Source organism: Nilaparvata lugens, chromosome 10 (genome assembly GCF_014356525.2).
Source record: "Nilaparvata lugens isolate BPH chromosome 10, ASM1435652v1, whole genome shotgun sequence".
NCBI classification, from domain to species: Eukaryota; Metazoa; Arthropoda; class Insecta; order Hemiptera; family Delphacidae; genus Nilaparvata; species Nilaparvata lugens.
This window is the reverse complement of record NC_052513.1, coordinates 39,874,570-39,898,696: the sequence shown is the minus strand read 5'-3', so window position 1 is coordinate 39,898,696 and position 24,127 is coordinate 39,874,570. Positions and strand designations below refer to the sequence as shown.

General features: G+C 31.8%; 1 protein-coding gene across 1 annotated transcript in view; it reads right to left on the bottom strand.

The window, feature by feature from the left end:
• The window catches only part of LOC111049397 (RNA binding protein fox-1 homolog 2), a 566,558-nt gene that overhangs the window by 33,424 nt on the left and 509,007 nt on the right, over window positions 1–24,127 (bottom strand). The window contains exons 9-11 of the mRNA XM_039436017.1: window positions 17,001–17,115; window positions 15,547–15,680; window positions 5,403–5,487 (exon numbers count right to left, since the gene is read on the bottom strand). Of these exons, the coding sequence (XP_039291951.1) occupies window positions 5,403–5,487; window positions 15,547–15,680; window positions 17,001–17,115 (334 nt within the window). The remainder of the gene's footprint in view (window positions 1–5,402; window positions 5,488–15,546; window positions 15,681–17,000; window positions 17,116–24,127) is intronic.

Sequence of the window (24,127 nt, the reverse complement as noted above, 5' to 3'; positions counted from 1 at the left end):
TTTTTAGAATCAACACATGCTTCAACAGACTGTCTCAGAGACTCTATGTTTTTCAAAAATGAATGATGATAAGTGTAATCAGCATATATAATAAAGAGAGAGTGACATGAGAAAAAGAATTCTAGAAATCCAAAATGTTCACTTTTTGTACAAGAAGACCAATGGAAGCATTCAAGGATTTGAATCAAAGTGATCGATCAAACCATTTAAAAGTAAGCGATAAACTTGTTGCAACAGCCTTGCATGCCAAATAGGAGAAATCTTGATGGAAATCCCTCGCTTTCAAACAACTCTAAACTCTAGACGTTCCAACTATGTATGTACATTATACAGAGTGTTTACACTAAGTTGAGTATCTGAACTGGGGCACAAATACTATGACATCAAAATAATTCAAGGTATCTAGAATAAATATGGGGCCCAGTTGCATGAAAGCCTGTTAAATTACAATCAAGATTAAATGTCTCCAATCAGAGAAGGCTTTCTATAAAAGACGTCTCCTCTGATTGATTCATGTGGTAATTGATCAAATTTAACAGGCGTTTGTGCAACCGGGTCTTATTTGGTAGCACAAAAGCCTGTTAAATGTTAACCGTGATTACACGGTTTCCACAAAAACCAATTAGTGAATGAAGCCTTCTTTAAGAAAATCCTTCACCGATTGGTTCTCGTGGCATTTAATCTTGATTAAAATCTAACAGGCTTTTGTACAACCGGTGCAGTTGGATTAATTTGATCAATGAACCAATCAGAGGAGACGTCTTTCATAGAAAGCCTTCTCTGATTGGAGACATTTAATCTTGATTAAAATCTAACAGGCTTTTGTACAACCAGGCCTAGGTATTCTAGATCCCTTGGTTATTTTGATACCAGAATGGGGGGAAGGTTTGGTACATATTTCCCCTATGCTCAGTTACAGTGTTGCCAAATTCTAGAAATTGATCCAAGCAGAGTCAACTTAGTAACACAGCATTTTTGGAAACATATTTTCAACCTTTCCAACTCATATCCTCCATACAATATCAGTTCCCACCAAGGTAATTAAAATACACTGTAATATTTTCTTATCATTGTTTTCTTATCATAATGTATCCAAATTACCTTGGTTTCTAGAGCTCTATAGTGAAATTCATTTCAAACTGTCAGCCTGGGTTCAATGGGAATTATTGATGATATAAATAAGGAATACTGACAGTGGTAAAATAAGTGAAAGTTGGATTTGCACACAACAGTGACAGTGAATAGTGGAAAATATAATTCACATTAGTTCTAATGGTATTATTCATACTGACTCGGCCGGGCTGTGTGTGAATTGTCCCATTTGAACTCATGGAGATTATATTTTCACTGTGACTGTTGTACATGAATCCAGCTTTAATGGTAAGCATTATAGTGTAAAAAATTCTGACTATTGTTTGACATTATTTGAATGGGAAGCATAGGATCTATGTATGAGAAATGCTGTCAGTTTGAACTGAATCTCACCACACCTAGCCAACACTCTGTAGACGAAGATACAGCAAACCATTCCATCTTTCTTCAAGACCCATCGGAAGACTGAAAGCAATGTGACCCAAAACTGTGTCACCGGTGTTAAAGTGGGTCACACAAGTGTTTCTAAAATGCAAGAATTAATCGTTCTCGGTTGCCAGGCATGTAATAGCTAAGAGAACTGAATAGTGGGACTATTCAGGTGTGAATAGTTGGTGAAAAGTACCTTCTGCGCCGTGGCTGTGGGCTTAGGGGTAGGGGGACTGTCCCCCCCAACCACGTGGGCCAAAGAGTGGGCATGCGCAGACCACCTGCCTCAGAAATAAACACATTCATTTACTCGAAAATATACTTTACAATTCACTTTTAACCAAATTTACTCGAGAGAAAACCAAGGAGATTAGAAAAAAGCTTCAAAGTTCCCTGAGAATTTTACAGAAAAACTAGCTTACTACAATCAAAATAGACAAAGTTCAGAAACAAAATTGTTCTAGGTTACTACACTCGACCAATAGGCTACATCCTCAGAAACATAACGTTTATGGCTCGTCTTGAAGTTTATGGAGTTCATGAGAATTCGGGGTCAAAGAAATATAATTCATAGAATATAGGAGCTAAATTGTACCCAGTATCCTAGAAAACACATAAGTTTTTCGTCTACAAATTTTCTAAAAATTTGGTAGATTGTAAAAGTACGTACATATACGCGCCGCGAACATGAGCAATTCACTTTTAATCAGCTGACTATATCTGTATTTTTACAGAAACGGTAAGATACAGATATAAAAAGCTTGGCATCAGCTGATTAAAAGTGAATTGCTCATGTTCGCGGCGCGTACATCTGTACGCACCTTAATGTACTAATTAGGGAGAGGAACAGTTTTGGGTTTATCCTGTTGATTCTCTCCCAATCATTAATTTGATGTTGTGATTAAGGAATGTAATAAATGAATGAATGTAATTAAGATGAATGCATTCATTCACTCATGATATAATCTTGAAATACTAGCCTGAATTAGGGTCGATCCAGGACCAGAACTTAAATTTGGAATCACCATCACAATATTCTCCATCTTTTTAAGCGATTTAATTGTTGGTAGTAGGTTGAAATCTGACGATAATTTTGAGCGTATTATATATTAGGGCCGTAGTTACAAAAAAATTTTAAGCGTGCTCAGAGAAGCAAGCATTGATTGCCCATCAACTACTCCAATAACTCTGTTAAACAATCCACTAGTTAGGATTGGATCAACAAAACGTGTTTCGATGACGTTAACACTCGTTCAAAAATACGATCCTGGAATTTTTGGAACTCTCACAGCAAGAATTTCAATGTTTCTATATTACTAACGTTGAAATATTCACCATCCACCGTCTAAGGCAAACATCGTCTTTTCATAAGCCTCTTAAGGTGCGTACAGATTTACGCGCCGCGAACATGAGCAATTCACTTTTAATCAGCTGATGCCAAGCTTTTTATATCTGTATCTTACCGTTTCTGTAAAAATATAGATATAATCAGCTGATTAAAAGTGAATTGCTCATGTTCGCGGCGCGTATATCTGTACGCACCTTTAGATATGAGGTATAACTCTTCAAAATTCTTTGAGACACTAGCTAACCTCAACATAATTTAAAATATAATTGTCAAGGTCTTAACTTTATATTTATTTATTTTATATCTGAGGCACAATTCTTCTAAATTCTTTGGGACCACTAGCTAACTTCAACATAATTTCAACTCAAATTGTCAGTACCTTAACTCTACTGAACAACACCCAACCACGTTTAAACCGGTTATGTGTGCACCTGTCTACACATGCAGAAACATATTATCATCACTAAATATTCAACTCGAGTACTGCCACGATTTGATAATTAAAACAAATCTACAAGCAAAAAGCTTCTTCTGCAAAATGCACATTATTAACGATGTATATACTCAGAAAAACAATAACCCTCGGTGTAATTAAGTTGATGCTTTTTTATCAATCGATGTTGAAGAGTGAAACAGAAAACAATCAAAGAAGATGGCCGATACCTTGTTTACAATATCCAGTACACATTAGAGGTAATTAGTTTCAAATGGGCGTGGCGAATAATAATGATAATGAGTATTGTGCGGACAGTTTGGATTTCAGGCATTCATTTCAAAATTAATTAGAATAATTTGGGATTTTCAATCAGAAACTACCTACTTTGCAAAATGTCAAATGTAAATACAATTATGGTCTATTGTTTAATGGTTGGTATTGTTTAAGGGTTGTGTGGAAGAGAGGACCTGGAGTTCTAACTCCGCCCTAATAAAGGCAAATAATCAATCAATCAATCTAATGTCTAACCAAATATGGACTACATAACTGATGAATGAGTTGAGTTATTAGAATAGTAAATATTTCTTACGAATTTATTTCATTTATGTACCTCATGTATGGAAGGTTCGAGAAAAATTAGGTTCTAAGAATGTGGAATTAGATTGACTGAGACTTTTCTGAATAGGATGCTATTTTTTATGAATTTTGTTATGGACGGAAAATTTTATTTTGAAACTGAATTGTAAGAATTTAAAAAGATATTCAATCAGCAAGTATATTATCAGCTAGCTCCCAAAGATCAAGCTTGCTCTTTTGGAGAAGTAGTTCCCAATGTTTTATTTTGTAGATTAATTTCATTAATGCAGAGTCTATTGTATAGTTTATTGAATTCTAATTTATGAGGAATAAATAAATGAATAATCAAAAATAGCATACAATATCGTGATTGTGGAGAAACTAAAGACAGGGTCCTTTCTAAACAAGTAGTTCCCAATGTTTTATTTTGTGAATTAATTTCATTATTGCAGAGTATATTGTATAGTTTATTGAATTCTAATTTATGAGGAATAAATAAACGAATAATAAAAAATAACATACAATATTGTGATTCTAGTATTGATTGTGGAGAAACTAATGACAGGGTCCTTTCTAAACATAATTCTAACAAAATCAAACTAATTTAAATCGAATAAAGTGCCAAAATTTGATAAATCCTAAGTTTGCGACCAAATTTGGTAGGAAATCATTTCTATAGTTGTGAAAAAGTTAACAAACTACGCGCGTCAAGTAACCACTAAATAATATGCCAAAAATCCAAACTGTCACTCATAACAAAATCTTTAAATATTGTCGAAAATTTTGAAAAATAAAGAAACAAAACATTTTTACAGGGACTCAATACTGTGTTTCGACAGCAATGAGCAATGGAGAAACATAGTAGGGGCTATTGGGGAACTGTATAAATGCTTCAAATTGTAAAAAAATGATCAAATTACAACTGATGAACCATTGGGAATAATGAGTAACTTTCAACTTTTGAATGTATAGGATGGATTAAATTATAAATAGATACTCGAGTTACAATATTAGGATTCATCTCACAATGACTGTAGCATTGTGCTAAGGATGATAGCCTTCAGAAAACTTTTCCTGAGGTTTTCTGTTCAAATTCAAGTTCAATTTTGCTCAAAAGTTTGAAATTTCTTGTAAGTTCGACCAATGTTGTACAAACAATTAATTGTTGTATCAATTTGTTGGAGTCTGTCATGTTTTACCAACAATTATTTAAATTAGTTGTTGACCTCTGTCAAATAAATTTTGGTTGTTTTTGAAGATTGATTTTTCTTTCCTTGAACTTTGCCGTTCAAATTCAACGATTTGAGTAACAATTGTATGAGGTTTAACAAATGTTGTGCATTCAATTGTTGCACCAACATAATGTTTTGAGTTGTTCCATAAAATAGGTAATGGATGATGGAGTTATCATGCCACTGAAGTGAGTTTGTCTGAACAGTAAATGATAATTTGTTCATGCACTACATGGTTCAAGGTGAATGCAATCTGAGGTCTATTTCAACGCTCATTCAGATAACCTACCCTCCGGCCACTGCACGCAAACTGAAACAGAAGATAACACAAAAATGTTACAAAAATATTGGAATTTTGAGTTGAAATATCTACATGGAACACATTAAACTTATGAAAATCTCAGTTATACAGACTATAGTGAAGTCCACGTTGTGATGGCAGTATTTGATTAACATTGGTGTTGCTATCCTTGTCTATCATTCGACAAAGCAAATGTTACAAAAACTTGAATTTGAAGTACAGATAGCAAAATGAAACAAGCAATAATTGATATCATTACAAATCATTCAAGATCTGTTTCATTACTGTAATGAAATTTATTTAAATACTGTAGGCCTACTCTTGTACTAAATTTCATACTGAAGTTAAGTATTGAGAATAGAACAAAACAAAAACTTTTTTAATATATTTAATATTTCTGTGATTAAATATGGCTTGAGCGATGATTTCAATACTCAAATTGTATTGACGAAAGTACATATCTAATATTCATGATAGCACAGTTGGCTAAATCTATGTAAACATATTTTAGGATGAAATGAAATCTATTAATATGAATTGGAATGGAAGATGGGAATTAATATCAATTATTTGAATCCTTCTCTGGATTTTAATAATGTATGAAAAATAAATCACAAAACTGATTAGAATAGTTATTTGTGCAACTAGTGCGCAAAGTGACAGTTTGCTGCACCGAAAGAAACGTTTACGCCCGAGCCGTAGGCAAGGGCGGAATGGTTTCTTGAGTGCAGCAGAGGAACTTTCGTATTTCACATGAAATTTTTCCTACAGTTACCATTGAATATGAAAAGTGGGTAATTATGGGTAAAATTCCCTGAAATCCATCGAATGTTTTTCTGTGTAATTTTATTATTTAAAAATCCTTAATTTATTTAAAATTGAATAATGTAGTAGTAAATGAATGAAGGCAGCTGTCACTCATGTGGTGGCTGTCGCTGTCATCCACTGTTGTCCACTGCCTTAATATTATAACGTGCACCATAGTCAGTGTTACCAACATAATTTTGATTTTCCTGCACTGGTGCTCCATATAACCTACTAACTATTTTGCGTTGTCATGCTGCAAATCTGGAGTACGCAAAGTATTACTTTGCGCACTAGAGCGGAAAAGTAATTCTTTGCGGCCTGCAATCAGTGCAGAAATGGCCACAGTACAATGCAGTACCAAGTTTTAATGATATAATAAACTTCACTCTGGTTAAATATTTCTAGAATTGCAGTTCTAACTTCGCATTTTTAATTGTCGACTACCAAGGCTAAATCATTTTGCCTATAGGCTAAATCACTTCACCATTTTTTCTAATAGAATAAATTTATTTCACTTAAATTACTACAATTCACAATTTTCTGGATATTCTTGAGAATTCCAAATGAAATAATCATAAAGCCCAGTTCTAATTTTTTTCTAGATTTCCTTATAATTCTATAGAGGAAATAGCCTACCACGTCATATTTCTCAAGAACTTTGAGATACCGGTATTCAAACAAAATAATCAACTAATACCTAACTGTTCTCACTTCAATCATTTATAGAACTACTTCAAGTTTCAGTGAACTATTTTGAGATAATTTTCGAAAAACATGCTAGAAATTCATAAGCTTCCGGTGTTAAAAGGAAGTGATTCAGCCAAAAACTCAGTGGTTAATGGCGCTGACAAATTATTAAGCGTTTTAAAAACAATCAACAGAAGCGAAAATTACTAAAAACTCGTTCAAATTTAAACTGAAGCACCCTGGAAGCCAACGCTGGTCCAGTTTTGTGAGAAAAATTTATGAAAATTCAATTTCTATACAGAAATACTCACATCATCAATTCAGAAAGAGTCTAAATTCCTGGGTGCAGATTTGATTGAATTGTCAAAGCCAGTATTAAGGTACTAAGTTTTCAAAAACTATAATAAATCCTTCACTAATCAGACTTGGTTTAGAAGATAATTACTTCAATGAAACTGAACTTATTTCTAAAAATATAAACTAGACTAGATCATAATTTAATCAATAGTAATAATATAAAATAGTAAAATCATAGACTTGTTCGACATGCATACACACATTCCTTAGCTGAAATTGGAAATTTAAGATTTTTAGAATTTAATGGAATCAATGAGATGACATTTTCTTTCTTATCCAATAAAAACATATTATACTCAATATGAGGAAAAAACAAGTCATAAAATAATTTGAAAGAAGCTGATAATCAAGTGTTTTGAAACAATATACATTAATTTCATTATGAACCTTGAAATTTCAGGTTCAATTCCATAATAAACCTGAATGAGGACTAAACAATAATCAACTTCAACTTTTCAGTGATTTATCATTGATTGAATGTATTTCAAATTGAATAATAATTTGATTTATGTTGCTCATCAAGAACTATGTAATGCTCATGATGGAAATTAGGAGTGATTTGCATTTAAATATAAAACAAACTTGTTGGAAACTTAAAACAAATCTGAAAACAAAAACATTTTTATATTTTTCATTTGAAGAATATTCAAGTTTTGTAGTGAGAAAAACGTAGACAATATTATTAATATAATAAGAGTGAATTTTTACAGCAGATTTCTTCAAGAAATTGATTTCTTCTAAAAAATAGATCTACAGATATTTTAAAAATAAGAATTTAAGTTACAAACAACAGTTTCAGTATAATAGTAGCACATGATTGTATATTAGCAGCTCTTCAAGCAGAGAGGATGCTCAGAATTGAGCCAATAAAGTTCTTACCTCACTGTCACGTGGCTGCCGCCATTTTTATTCATTTTGCCACTCAAAAATTCATCGATTCATCACCGAATTCACTCGACCAATTCATCATGGCGCTGCATCATTCACTGTGAATTACGATGGACCATACCATTTCAGCTGGGTTGGATACAAACAACGAAAGAGAGAAAGAGAGTGGGAGGTAGTAGAGGATGAAAGAGAAATTGTGAGTTAGAGGAGAATGAAAGTGAGACAGAGAGAATGTGTAAGAGAAAGAAAGACTTGTGAGAAAGACAAAGAAAATTCATCAAAAATTTGAAAAAAATAGTTGTCACAAACATTTTTGTACAGCAAAATAATGTCAAATTATCGTTCAGCATATAATTTTTCATCTTAAATATTAGCAACACACAAACACAGTACGATATTGTTCGGAGAAATGTATTCAGAATTTTGAAAATAATACAGAAATAACTAGAGCCGCAATTTTTAACCAGAATGATACACTTTTAGGACAGTTTTGAATCCCTCAAATCTAAAATCAAAACAAGAGGAAGGCTTTGAAACAATTAATAAAATTCCACATCTTATTACATCAGACTTACCATATACTTCAGTTTACCATCAGACTATAATATGCACTATAAATATTAGGAAAATTAAATTCAATTTCATATTGATTCACAGTTTCATATACACCTATTTTACAATTACAATTGGGTATCTCAGTGACATGAGAAGTTACCAATGACTGATGAAACATTTATTTTATAAATGATTAAATGTTATTAGTATTTTTCTATATACCTTACCAAGAATAATTTAAACCTTTCATGGATGGAGTTCAATATTAAATAAAAGAATGAAACAAACTCCTCTTGTTTTGATTGTTGATCATTTCAGACACTTTTTGAATAAAATAAATTTACTTCAATATTTTATCAGTAAAAAAAACTCCTTATTCTATTTCTGCAAATTTTACTCCAAGAGCAAAGATATTGATAAATATTTTCGATTATTTTATACAGAAAGCTTCCTGATTATTTTACTTTTGATGTTAATAGTCCAGACATGAGTAACATTACATTTTTATATATGACACAATATGTGACACATGGAAGAGATGTGTCTTAATATGATTTGGGATATTGGAATGACAGATGTTACGATTTGGATGGGGGACTTCTAGAAGTTTTAGACACAATCCAAATTTTAGATTTCTCAATGATACTAGAGCAGAGCATCCCTATTGAATAATTATTACAAAAGGCACAACCTAAAAAGTGTTCAATTGATATTATGCTTCCCTTCCTACTCATCATGTTTCTTCATTTATTCACAATTTCTTCATTTACCTTTATGGATTTATGAGGGAACTTATCATATTCTGAAAATTCATCTACCCACAGTCCCAAGATTTCTTCTCAAACTAATTTTGAAACTAAAACATAATTTAAACTCATGAAAAACTTCATGGATTTTTTTTATAAAAAGTGTAATATGTATAATAAAAATGTATGTATAATAAAATGTAAAATGTAACAATATAATAAAATGTAAGTATAATAAATGTGTATGTATAATAAAAAAAACCCTCAACTTCTTGTCTTCAATAAGGTAATTACCGTACATGCAGAAACTAAGGACTTAATTTTTATTATTGTAGGCCTATAATTGTAGAAAAACTGATGATAAAATTTAAAAACAAATTATTGAAAAATCTAACAATCAAATTAATTACCCAGTTTTCAAGCTAAATAATTATGTTTAAGTTGCCTTTCATATTTCTGTAATCGCTGCAATTAAACTACACAATTCTATTAAGATATCTTTTTAACGTTAATGCTAGATAACCATTGCGTTTGTATTCTTAGGTATCAGGCTTTATGACTATTTTACCTAGTTCATAAGGGACGCATCTGATGAAACTTCAATTTTTATTTCCAGAAAAATAAACATTTACACAAAGATTCGGGCAAACTTTGAAGAACAATTATATTATTGTGATGAATAAAACAATTAATCGAAACAATCAGCCCACCGACACACAATCAGTCAATCATTCAATCAATCAATAAAATATTGAGGCAAGATCAAGTCAAACACGTAAATGCGTTTCTATAGAAGCATCAGTGAATATAATAATGGTGATCTCAAACTATTACACAGCCTATTTAGAAACAAACAAATACAGTGGTGGATAAAGTCAGTGTGTCAACACAAACATCAATCGAAAAATATAATTTATGAAATACATAAACTAAAATAAATGATGAATACATTCCACTCAGTCGTATTAACCATTTTTGGAGTGGATGGTTTCAAATGAAGTATGTAATGTAACTACTCGTACTTGCTTTAATAATGTAGTGGGTATAAAAAGATAAATAGATTAATTTTCAAACTAAAACCATGAAACGTTAAGTTCTACAGTTTTTTTTTCAATTATCATTCAGGAAAGATTAAATAAATAGAATTTAGTATACTATATTATTGTTTTGACGATGAAATAGTGGGCATGTATTGGAAAATAAAATATCAAAGAACTTAAAATTCCTCTACTCTTCTGTTTCAACAATTTTTTAGAGTAGATTTTTTGATAACTAGGCTAATTCGGACTGTATTTACTGTTTTGAATTAATAGTCTATGTTGATTAATGGAATAAATTTCGAAAAATGTTATTGGAAGATGAACAAGTCCCAACAATCAAAAACAATAGAAAAATAGTAGATGTGATTCGAGTATGGAATGAAATTTGAGAGAAAATATGTATGAATAATCGATCAATCAAACGACAGGCAATACAGTCAGTCATTATATAATACAAATACAGTCTAATTGAAAGAACGTAATCACTAAATTCAACACACAAAATGCTCTAGTAGTATAAATTGTAAATAGTTTCCTTTTGTTTAATTTTTAATAGCATCTACTTTAGCCTTGGTAAGCTAGCGACATACATTCAAGCCCCAACCACCTAGGTACTAGAAAGAGAGAGAGAAAGAGAGTTGAGAGAGAGAGAGAGAGAAAGAGGATCAAAGGACAACTGTTTTTAAAGCGGTCTCATCATAAAACAATCAAACACAAACTCAATATATATATTTATATTTTGTATTCTTGTGTATGTGTGTGTGCTAAATATAGATAAATCATTCTTTTAATTTTTGACATTACTTTGCTGAGCAAATGCGGAGGTGGGGTGGAATAGAGAAGAAGAAGAATGAGAAAATGGGAAAAAGGGAGAAGGAAGTGGGGAGGTCAGATGAAGATAGACCACAAGAATTATGAAAAAGCTGCCTGATTTTTTCTGGAGAGGGGATTATTTCTAGAAAGTTAGCATTCAATCAAAGAAACCTTGAATATTCAAAATTGTATTTTGTTCGAATTTCATTGAAATTCGAAAATAATACAATAAAATAGAGAGATGCATCTAGAATTTCGCATTGAACGACTAAAAAATTCAAAAAATAATTGAGAATATGATTTGTCACATCAACAGATTGTGATGATGTTCAAAATAGGGTACTGTAGTTAGTTTGACAACATTACTATAATTTTATGTAATTGGTTTCAATTCTCTTTTGATCACTTTTGGTCATCATGTTTACTATCTGAAATTATATACAAGTGAAGGTTATAATGGATTAAATTATTGAGAGTTTACCAGAACACACAAATACTGTAGTATAATATAAATTGAATAATCGCTTATGTGGTGATTAGAATGTTATGCCCTAAATTTCTAAAATTTTCTAAATTTCTAATCTTTCATCGATTTCAACGTTGTTCATCTGAGAAGAGTTTTCTATCCATCTAAATAGAATTTATCCCATAGAAAAAGTGCTAGATTATCTATAATAAACTATCAAATACATTAGAGAACACATAGCACGATTCACATAACTTTGGCAGTGAGTAGAGGATAGGCGGACGTGCTAAGTCTGAGCCTGACAGCTGTCAGGCTGTTGAAAACTACTCAACAGTTTTTTAGGAGCAAAATTTACAACAAATGACACAATCTTATAAAACTAGCCAAAATGCTTCAGACTCCGATAGATAAGCACAAGAAATTTGAATGAAAAATCCTTGAAGTTATGTTTTAACATAACTAAAAAAACTAACAAAAAAGGGGAACAACGAAAAACGAAAGACTATCAAACTTGCATTCTTAAATTTCTGCTGAAATTCGAGATACAAATTATGTTCCATGATACAAAACATAGCAATACAAAAAGGATGACAACTAGAACAGTAAAATTGAAGCTGTATAATCAAAGTGTTATCAGATGTTTCTGTACATAACTGACTAGCAGGCAAGTGACATTGTTCAAATCTATATAATTATAATAACATGGAGCAGCCTAATCGATGAGAAGAATGTTTATCGAGACATGAAAACTTGAGTGAGACAAAGAACTGGACGATTGAATTCAATTTTCTGATGAAAATACAAATCGATTTTTGGAAAATCTGATAAGGGACGGAAAAAATATTTAATGATGAAAAAATATCGAAATGTATTGATTGAAGTAAGCGTGATCGACTTATTGATAATGATATGGGTATCAACCTAACATGATGATAGGTTATCAACTTATTTTTCGATAAAAAGAGCTTGAACAAGAATGATGCAAAACATGGGAAAATATAGAAAGTATTGTTCAAAGATACATACATCGATAAGCATGATCGATAAGAGGATATCAACTTTTTTTAATATATCGATAAATTGATACAAGAATGATAGACAGGCATTAAACAAGCACAGAAGCGTGAGTTGGGGGAAAGGTTGAATTTATAGATGAAATTATGATGAATTCGATACATCAAGGATGCTTCTACAATTGATTAAATATTACAATATTAAATTTACTGATGTTGAGGGGTTGATTATTTCTATCGATCAATCATTATTGATATTAAGATTGAGTTTTACAGATTTATTGATGAAAATGTCAATTCTTAAACTGTTCATGATATGAAGTGGATTAGTGGATATATCAATGAAATAAAATTGATGAAGAAGATGGCTAGTGGATAAAATGTACAAAACCCAACACTGGGGGCCATTTTTGGGGCTAGAGGGCTAGGGGTATCATAGAAAAATGGTTGGGGGTTCGATCAAAAGGGCATAGAAGTCAGAAAAGCAAAAAATGCTAACATGTCCAATCATAGCAACAATTAATATGTATATGTTTATATAAATATTACATAAGTCATGCCTCATTCTAGTCGTGAGTCACTTACTTTGCAAAAGTCTAGATTTTCACTAATTTATGACCGGACCAATCAGGGAGCCAGTGCAACAACTCTCTGCAAAATACAGCAAACATCATAAAAAATTGCAAAAAAGTTCACTTCCAAATCTAGAAGATACCGTATCATTTTGACTTGTAATAGACACTGTATCATTCAAACACATCATGGTTGGACACTGTGTCATATAAAATGAACTTAGATACAGTATCATAATGGAGTTGATACTGTATCATTTTGAAAAAGTATCACTCTAACAAATTTGAACAATAAAACTCTAAAAAATTACAGAATTCACAAAAAATTTGACCACGAAACCTTCTACAGCAAAACCTTAACAATCCAAGGGTGATGACCAGAATTTATGTGAGTTCTTAGTACAGAATGATAAACAACTGAATAATTTACTGATTAATTCGGTGACCATCAAAACGTGTGAACCCAGCAATAACATCAACATAATCAACATCATTAGTGCAGCCGACACCAATATTGAATTCTACTCAAGTCACTCAAATTCGCCGAACACATCAAATTAATCAAAATTATCACACATAAGCACCACATAAGCGAATAATTACAAAATACTCATTAAATATATGAAAGTTTGATCAACCAACAATCAGTGTAACAGCCAATAGCTAAATGGTTTGGTTAATGCAACCTTTTTTTTAAATTCTCATCTATTTTTTGTTCAACAGAAAATCGTGCATCTTTCAATGGGAAAACACTGTGTAAAATAGAGTACCCTGGCAACAATTAAATACAAGATGGACCAGAAAATAACTGTGATAGTGAGAGATGAAAACTGGTAATATATTCAAATCAGGCAGCTAATAATGGACGCAGTGAGAAAGATGGGAATGTCTGGGATTTGACAAAGATGGAGGAAAATCAGCCTCATGATGTTTGATTGATTGAATCATTGAACAAAATTGATTCTAGTGAATATAGCTTTCAAACATTTTAAAGACTTCAACAATAAATTATAAAGTCAGAAGTCATGAAATGAAATGGGAAGAATTTACACTTCTATTCGAAGCCAATTGAAACTTGAAAAGTATGAAATATAACTTTCAAGTGGGAGCTAGAGCTAATTAAGCCTCTGAATTCATTCCCATGATAAATTTGTAAGGCCTCAAAAATACCATTAGATACCTCACAACACCCTTACTTGCTTGGCTTGCAACTCTATAATACATCAGATAAGCCCAAAGCCTACAAGTGATAGAGAAGATCTTAAAAATGCAAGATGACATTGTGGAATGCCCTTGAAAGCTTGCAAGTTTCGTAACATTCCTAGTATGGTTCCAAGTGCTTTACAAAGTGAATATTATGACACTTCATAACAGCCTTCAAGGCTTATAAATTTTGTAACACTTCAGGTAACGCCTCAAGAAACCTTAAATGTCTTACAAAGGCCAAATTACATTTTAAAACACCCTTCAAATGTTTGTAAGACTTGCAACACTTCAAGTAAAGCTTTTGTAAAGCCAAATGACACTTAACAAAACCCTTCAGAGGCTTGTGAATCTTGTATCACCTCAAGTGAGGCCTAAAAAACCTCAGAAGGTCTAACAAAGGCCAAAAGATACTCTATAAAGAGACTTGCAAGTCTCAACACTTTAGGCAAGGCCTCAGAAACTTGAGAAAGTCTCTGTCCAAATCTCACTACACAACACCCTTTAAAGGTTTGTAAGTCTTGGAACATCCTAGACAAGACCTCCTGAAACTTTTAAAAGCCTTTGTGAGGTCAAATCACACTTTGGAAACCCCTTTAAAGGCTTGTAAGTCTTGGAACACTTCAGAAAAGACCACCTAAAAATTTTAAAAGCCTTTGTGAGGTTAAATCACATTTTGCAAACCTCTTAAAGGTCATGTAAACCTAGAAACACTTCAGGTAAACTTTATCAAATCTCACAATCCATCAAACATCAAGAAACTGATAGGCAACAAGTCGCCGAAATTCTTTCAAGGAAAGTTAGGTTAGGTTAGGTTTTCGGTTAGGTTAGTCTCCTTAACAACGATTACTTAAGAGAGTATTAACAACATTCAAGACATGTGCTACCATCATACAAACTGATCATATAAAAACAACGGTCGAGAGTAGGAGGAATGTTTGTATGCATGTCGTAGTAGGCCTAAGTGTGAATGTCACATGCACACCTCTATTTTGCGACCCTCAACCACGGTGCCATGGAGTCGCTCTCGTGCTTGGTCTGCATCCGAACTATTTGCGAATGTTACAAAACCGAATCCCTGCATGCACACAAACAAAACATGCAATTGAAAAAAACTGTCTCATTAAAAATCATCATCATCATCATCAACAACAACATCATCATCATCAACAACTTTTACAAATATATATTTGGCGGCTTTATGTGTGTGAGTGTGTTTGTGTTTTGAGATAGAGAGGAGAGAGAGAGAGGCTATGTCCACACTACGGTCACTCAAAATGGCAGGCAGCAAAATGGAGTTTTGGCAAACTGTTTCATGCATGCTTTTTGCTATGGTGAGATTCAATTCACACTGACAGCATTGGTTGAATGAACAGATCTGATGTTATTCATCAGTGAATTCTGGCTGTTCAAAGAGAATATCACTATGGAAAGGGTGGCTAAGAATTGGCCGACATTAAGAGTTGACCAAAACACTAATTAACTGGAAATAGGTACCTAAGTTACCATTTGACAAAAAGTAATTCACCAACAACATTTTTAGCATTACATTTATGTTGTGTTTATCACAACAACATTTTTGTTGTCCATTTCTGATTCAATATTGTGGATATATAAATTATTCAAATCGCCCAAGCTGAGAGTAATTTTAAGTGGAGTTTATTAGACCTGTGTAAAAAAATAAACTTTTTAACTTGTCTTAGTTACTCGAATATGAGAGTGAACTGAGAAAAATTAAAGGCCTAGTTAGGATATGAGGATTCCTAAGTCAAATCATTTTCTTATCAGTGTCGAACTTTAAGGGGCTTAATTAAATGTTCAGCCTAGGTTGGACCGAACCTGTCTGTAAAATACTCCCCACCAACTAAAAACCAAATGGACATACTTTTCTTTCTTAAGGTGCGAGAGTGACAAAAGTGTGTATTTTTCGCTAAGCTTGACAATCGATCAGCTAATCAGTCGGTCAATTGTTCAAGCACCTAATCTCTATTGACCTCTCACTCTACAGATCTTCTATGGAGAGCTAACGCAAACATAGAGCCACCAACAGCAAGCATGAAACAGCAAACATTTATTACAAAACGTTTGCCTCAACTCCAAATTTGCACTTTACTGGGTTTCAAAGATCTCATTTACATTAATATTTTTCAAGACCTGCGCACAAACACACAGACTGTCTGCAGACGGCACAACGCAAATGACTTCAAGCTCGGACACACACAGACATGAGATTGTAACACAAGTGTAACATGTTGTGGGTTGCACTACATTCAAACTTGCGTGTGTGTAGAGAGTAGCATGCGTCCACATAGTCTACAGAGAATCTGCAGACAATCTACAGACTCAAGATAGTCTGTGGATGATCTGCAGGTATCCCACAGATAGTCTGCAAACAATCCACAAGTATGAAGATAGTCTGTGGATAATCTGCAGGCATACCACAGATATTCTCCAGAAAATCTTCAGACAGTCGTCTAAACAGTCTGCAAAGAGTCTGCCGACAATCTACAGTCTGCAGACAGTCTGCATTAGTTTTTGCACAGGACTTGACACACTGCAAAATTCAAAACATTTTGCGCAAAATATGAGACAAATTACCTCGAAATAAGCCACAACAGTAGCAGCACAAAATACATGCTGACAAAAAAAATTAAAATTGAAATATACATAATTTTTTTCAACAATGATGATTGTAAAATCGGTGCATAAACATCCCCCTACATTGTATTTTTTTCGTTAGGACTACCCTTCAATATAAATAAAAATAGAAATCTAATTACCCTTTTGAAAATTGTTTAGTTAAAAAATGTTTTGGCTATATGATGCCATTATCAAATGATTAACAATTTAACAATTTTAAAAGGGTACTTGGATCTCTATTTTTATTTATATCCCCCTACATTATTTATTATTACAAACTCGTGGTGAGAAAAACATCAATAATTGTATACAAGCTTGGAGGAGGAATCTGAACAAGGAGAATTGAGAGATATTTCTAAATTCGTGATTAAAATTAGATAAAATGAGAATTTCATTCCACATGAGAATTAGTGTAAAGCTACATTATCTGTAACTTTCCATTAAATGCTTATGCTTTAATGCATTTAATGCTTTGTTTTTTGGTCAATAAAAATTATTTGATTTGATTTCAACTTCTTCCATATTCCAGAAACTTTTCAACAATATATCCTATTCCTACTGGAATATAAAGCTCTCAGTCCCGGTTGCACAAAAGCCTGTTAAATTTTAATCATGATTAAATGTCATGAAAACCAATCAGATAAGGCTTTTCCAACAGAAGGCTTCTCTTAATTGGTTCAGGTGACATTCAATCGCGATTAAAATTTAACATACCTTCGTGCAACCGGGCCTGAATATGATAAGTCAAATCTGGAATTTTCTATTGGGATCAATAATTTCTCCGTTTTAAATAGTTGGACTATAGTTCCCTAATTAGTTCTCCGTTAGTATAGGCTTGTATGTGTGGAAAAATTGATTATTAGTTTCGTTGTTTACACAATAATAATCAAGAATCACATTATATGGAACTTGTCTATGGGAAATGGAACTGATTTACAGTAGTTATCCATCTCAAAATGAATAAGTTTTCTTAAGTCAGGATCTTCATCAAAGTGTTGATTTTACTCTATTATTGGACAATTCTCAAACACAGGAAACTGGGGTGAGGTACCGTGTGGACATAGCCTCAAACATATAAAAATGTTGGTAATAAAAGAACGATTTTTCTAGAAGAAAATCAAATCGATGCGTAGCATTTAAAAGAATAACATGGGCATTTAGGCCAGCAACGTGCAACATTAATAAACAACTAAATTTGAAAAAATCTTTACAGAGAAATGAATGTGAAGTCTGTACACTAAAATAGACAATAAAAATAGGAGGTAAATTATTTCCTTCTCGGAAGAATGTGTACCAAATAAAAGTCGAGTAAGATTTTGTGAAATTGAATAAATTTGTAAAAAAGTTTTAAACACACAGACGCTCAAACTCACAATAACTAACTAATCGACAAGAGGCAAAAATTTTTTTTCAAGGCGGTGGCCAATTTTTTTTATATTTTTGTAAGAAAATCTTGTAGCGGTGCTGTGATCAAGTCCAAGTCAATAAATTTTTTTAAAGCGATTAAAACTATTTTTGTGATTAAAGTTTTAAACAGTTAGATGTAGAGTCAAAACATTACAAACATTACTATTGGTTAATTTCTAGGCTATAACACTTTGATATAACTGTGACTAGAGGCTAAATCATTCAATAAGGCTTCAATCAGTGTTAAGCACGATTCATTTAACGTGTGAAAGATAGGCAGTTTTGCTAAATTTTAACCTGACTGCTGCAAAGTTATTTAGCAACTTATTTTGTGTGAGAAAGCTGCATAGATTGGACGCTAATTATTTTGATGATGAGTTACAAAAAGTACTCAATTCAAAAAGTTATGATAATGCGAAACAATACTGTGATATAAAATTAAAACAATAATTTTGTTTCAAGTCCATGATGCATCAGTACACAATTGATAAACAGTTTTGCAATTTACAAGCCTAATATGCACTAGACAAAACAAAATTTACCCTCAAAATCCCAAATAGCTAATCAAAAATTGATGATATCCACCTAGTGATCGAAGAAGGAAAATAAAACATTACAAGAAACTTACTTCATTTCATAAGTTTTGAAGATATTCTTCGGAGTTTCTATGAATTTGACTGGTTTTTTATATAAAAGTGTGATAATGTAACAAAAATCACATAAAAGCATGCAGATACTAGTAAGCTAGTGCAAAATCATGATCAATTTCTAATTTATTCAAAGCTGTGTCACTGTATGATTAGAAATTGCAACTATTAGATATAATACAAGATTTTCAAGTAGATATTAACTGATTTCAGCACAGTAAAAACATTTACAAAGAAGAATTGAAGGATCTCTACATCTAACCTATGGTATTACATTGATAACTAGATCTGGGAATTAGCATAGCCACCTCTAATACAAGGCCCCGGCCTACGATATTGCAACGTCGCAGTGTAGGCCTAAAATCTAATACATGATTGGTGAAAAAGATTTTTAAAAATACCAGCTGATCTTTTTCACCAATCGTGTATTAGATTCTAGGCCTACACTGCGACGTTGCAATATTTTTAAAAATATTAAAATTTAATATTTAAATATTAAAATTTTAAAAGATTTTTTAAAATACCAGCTGATCTTTTTCACCAATCGTGTATTAGATTCTAGGCCTACACTGCGACGTTGCAATATTTTTAAAAATATTAAAATTTAATATTTAAATATTAAAATTTTAAAAGATTTTTAAAAATACCAGCTGATCTTTTTCACCAATCGTGTATTAGATTCTAGGCCTACACTGCGACGTTGCAATATCGTAGGGCGGGGCCTTGTATTAGGGATGGCTATGGAATTAGTCTTCAACTGAAACAAATATTTTAGAACTTGTATGTTTCTAGTTGAATTTGACATTACAAATTCAACTTTGAACTTTGAAATACTCTCTAATATACTATGCAGGTAATAACTTCGAACACATCAATTTTTAAATCTCTAATCTTTATGGGAAACTCTCAATACATCAAGAATTAAAAAAAAGAGAATTTTAAACTTTCTTTTTTGCTATAAAAGTGATATAGTAGGCTATAATATTATATCAGTCTGTACCAACAATTTTCTCACATTAAATTTTTATCCTAAACAGATAATCTGCATGATATATATTTTTATAGGTTTACAGTAGGCTAAGTTATCTTTATTTGTGGATAATTTGGAACCAATTTACTTTTAAAAAATTGAAATACCTAAGCCACCGCCTTTTAGATTTAAAATAAAAATTGCCTAGTTGCTGGCCATGCTACAATCCTACCTGACTTTTATTTCGTTCTTTTTGAAAAAAAAACCCATAAAATTCTAAATTGTTTATACTTTTCTCGACTAATTTCTAAAGAAATTGGAAAGAACCACTCTAAAATGGACAGATCGCATAATAATTTAACACAGTACGATGCTCGATATCTCATAACACTACACTGAAAAAAATTGTTCAAATAAGAAATTTTGTACAGAGATAACATGAATCAATTTGAAAAGTACAACAACTTTTATAAAATCTTATATCAATGCAAACAGGCGGTTTTCAACTCAAAGCGTTGGAGTGAAATAAAACCAGGGTAACAAATATTACAATAGAGATATAGAAATTATTATTGGAATGATAGTTTCACACTTGTCAAAAAGCATGTGTAGTAAAAGCTGTTGTAAAATAATATTGAAAATAGCCTAATCCAAAGAAAACATACATTTTATAATAATATATGGTAGTGAATATAAAAATAATCACAAAGGGTGAAACTCACAGAAACGATAAAATAAAGCTTGTGACATAAATAGATTAAACCAAGACTACATGTTATAATTATAAAATTAATATTAATCAACTACCATACAGGAAACGACACATATTAAAGTACTCTGTTGAGTGATTTATCAATCAAAATTCATCAGTTGAAAAAGCTCATAGTGTTTAAAATCATTCAATAATAAGCTATTTACTATTAAGCTAAGCAGTGGAGGGAGATTGGATACAGAAAATACACCAATTTAGTACTAGCAAGTACTAAAGTTTCAAAGTTGAAGTACGGAAAAAACGGGAGGTATTGTTATTTGTATAGCAGAATACACAACAATGAGGGAAAATTAAAATTTGTTGGTTATTTCTAAAGATAGGAGGGGGGGGAATTTAAATGAACTAAATCAAAGATATCTATTTACATAATCAATGAATGAATGAAGATATGTATTTAAAAGTTGAGAAATATCATATAATTAATATAGATGAAATGGGATCTAAAAGAAATCTTTCTAGAGGAAAATTCGTGAAAAGAGCCGAATTGATAATAGTTTGGAGTAGAAATAACATAGAACACTTGATTTTAGATGGATTGGGGTTCACTGGAACACTGAAATCTTTCTAGGAAAGATGGTCTAAAAGGGGTCACTGAAATCTTTCTAGATTAAAAAAGTACAAAATTATAAGATTAAGAAAATTGAAAAAAGTACTAAATTAATAAGAGTTTGGAGTAGAAAAAATAACATAAAACCCTGGTGCATTAGCAAACAATACCACATTGAGCAAATTACTAACTTTATTGAAAACATTCATAGAGAATTAGGGTAAATAGCTTATGCATTTGAGAGGCATATATCACAAGTTCACTCGGATTTTATGGAGAATATTAACACTACAAGACAATAGAACATGGAATAGCTACACTAATAATTTTCAAATCTTTTCTCAAGATGAATATACCAATATGCATTATTAGGCCATAGATATATGCATAGACCATTCACATGATCCAATAACGTTGGCAAACACAAATTGTTGTATTTGTGAAATGAATAACTAAATAAATACTTCCAAAAATGGCACAATTCAACTATTTACTGTCAAATGCTTCAAAAATCTGTAGATTTATTGGGAATTTCAATCTAGACTAGAAAATATCTTTACGATTTTAGTTTTTATCTATGAGTAGGCTACACGATAACATGAGCAACATAGAGTGATGCATTTTAATTCCAACACATTTAACATTGAAGTAGGGGTTCTGTTGCCGAGCATATGATATCATATTTTATACAGGGTGATCCAGTTACAGGGAGATTCACGTTGAAACTGTCAGCATTGAATGAATGGGAAGCATTGGTGTTATTTGGAAGGAATGCTGACAATTTGAAAGTGAATCTACGTAAATGACCTCAGAGAGCGCAGTTAGCATTATTTACTGAATCCCCCTGTAGATACAGAGTGTCAAGAAAGGAACGTATCATACTGGGAGTAGGAACTTAATCGATCTGTTGAATATCGACATATAATATCGATAATATCGATATAATATACATCGATAATATAGATAATATCGATATAATATACATCGATAATATAGATAATATCGATATAATATACATCGATAATATAGATCATATCGATATAATATACATCGATAATATAGATCTTATCGATATAATATACATCGATAATTGGTGTCGAATCAACACCAAATACTCAACATAAATATTGGAACCGTTTTGGGTCTATGGAACTTTTTTGAAAGTTGTCTAATGCCAGATAGAAAAGATAACATAAGAAGATATCGCATGGTATAGGTCGTTTATGTTCCAAATTTCACTGTTAACTCAAGCCGATTACTGTCGACTACTGTCTATTATTACTGTTTTGTTGGGGTGAGAGAGTAAGAACGGCAGAATATGAGAGACTACCAGCATCACGAATCTTCACCAAAAACGAGCTATTAGCAGTGAGTTAGCAGTGGAATTTGGAACATAAACGAACACCCTATACCATGGGACATCGTCTTATTTTTATCTTTTCTCTATGATAAAGCTAAATGATTGAATGAATATTACTTAGAATATATATATCGATGTATATTATATCGATAAGATCTATATTATCGATGTATATTATATCGATATGATCTATATTATCGATGTATATTATATCGATATTATATGTCGATATTCAACAGATCGATTAAGTTCCTACTTCCTATTAATAAATTGTTTGAATAAATAAATATCTATATTTGTCTTGTAATGGGATGGATATCCGATAGTTTTCAATAGTTATGTTTTTGTTCCTCCTCAAACACTCCGTATATATATAACACATACTACAGTTACTACAGCAGCAAACATTTATTAGAATGTATGTATAGATATACTCTACGTTACACAAGATGCAATACCATCATTGTCACCCTCACCAGTCATATGCCGAGAAATATTTGATTAGGTAACAGTCAGATGAAGAGAAGTAATTTGGGGTGATTTTCGTAAGAGTTTCAAAATTTGTAAAATTTTAGCAAGTATTATACAAGCGATTTGGGTGACAACAGAGAATATTTTGCTGAAAGTTTGTCATTTTTTAAACCATTTTGTAAAATGTTGACTAAAATTTCCAAAATTGGACATGTATACCAAGAATTTTGTATATAGCATAAAAAATAGTTGTTAGGAAAATCTTGAAACATTTTTAACTAGCATTTTTGTGGCATTTAAGCCGGGTTTACACCAAAGTTATTAACAAAATGTTGATAACTTGATCCTTATAGATTCTATTAGATCGAACATAACTTATCATACACATGATGGACATATGTGTTTGTAAAGTTCCGTTCAATCTAATAGAATCTATAGGGATTAAGTTAATAACATTTTGTTAATAACTTTGGTGTAAACGCAGCTCTACTGTATTATAATTCTGATTATACCAACACTATAATATTCTAATAGTTGACATGGATACCCTGGATTTTGATTAAATTGAATTTCATTTATTTATATATTTGAGATACATATGAGAGCACAAGGATAATATCCCATAATTGCTCTCTTAACACATACTACAAGTACGGTAAAACAATAATTGAAAATGCAATATTTAATACAAATATTGAAAGAAATGAAAGTCTTTCTGAAATGAATTAATAGATAAGATATCTTTATTTATG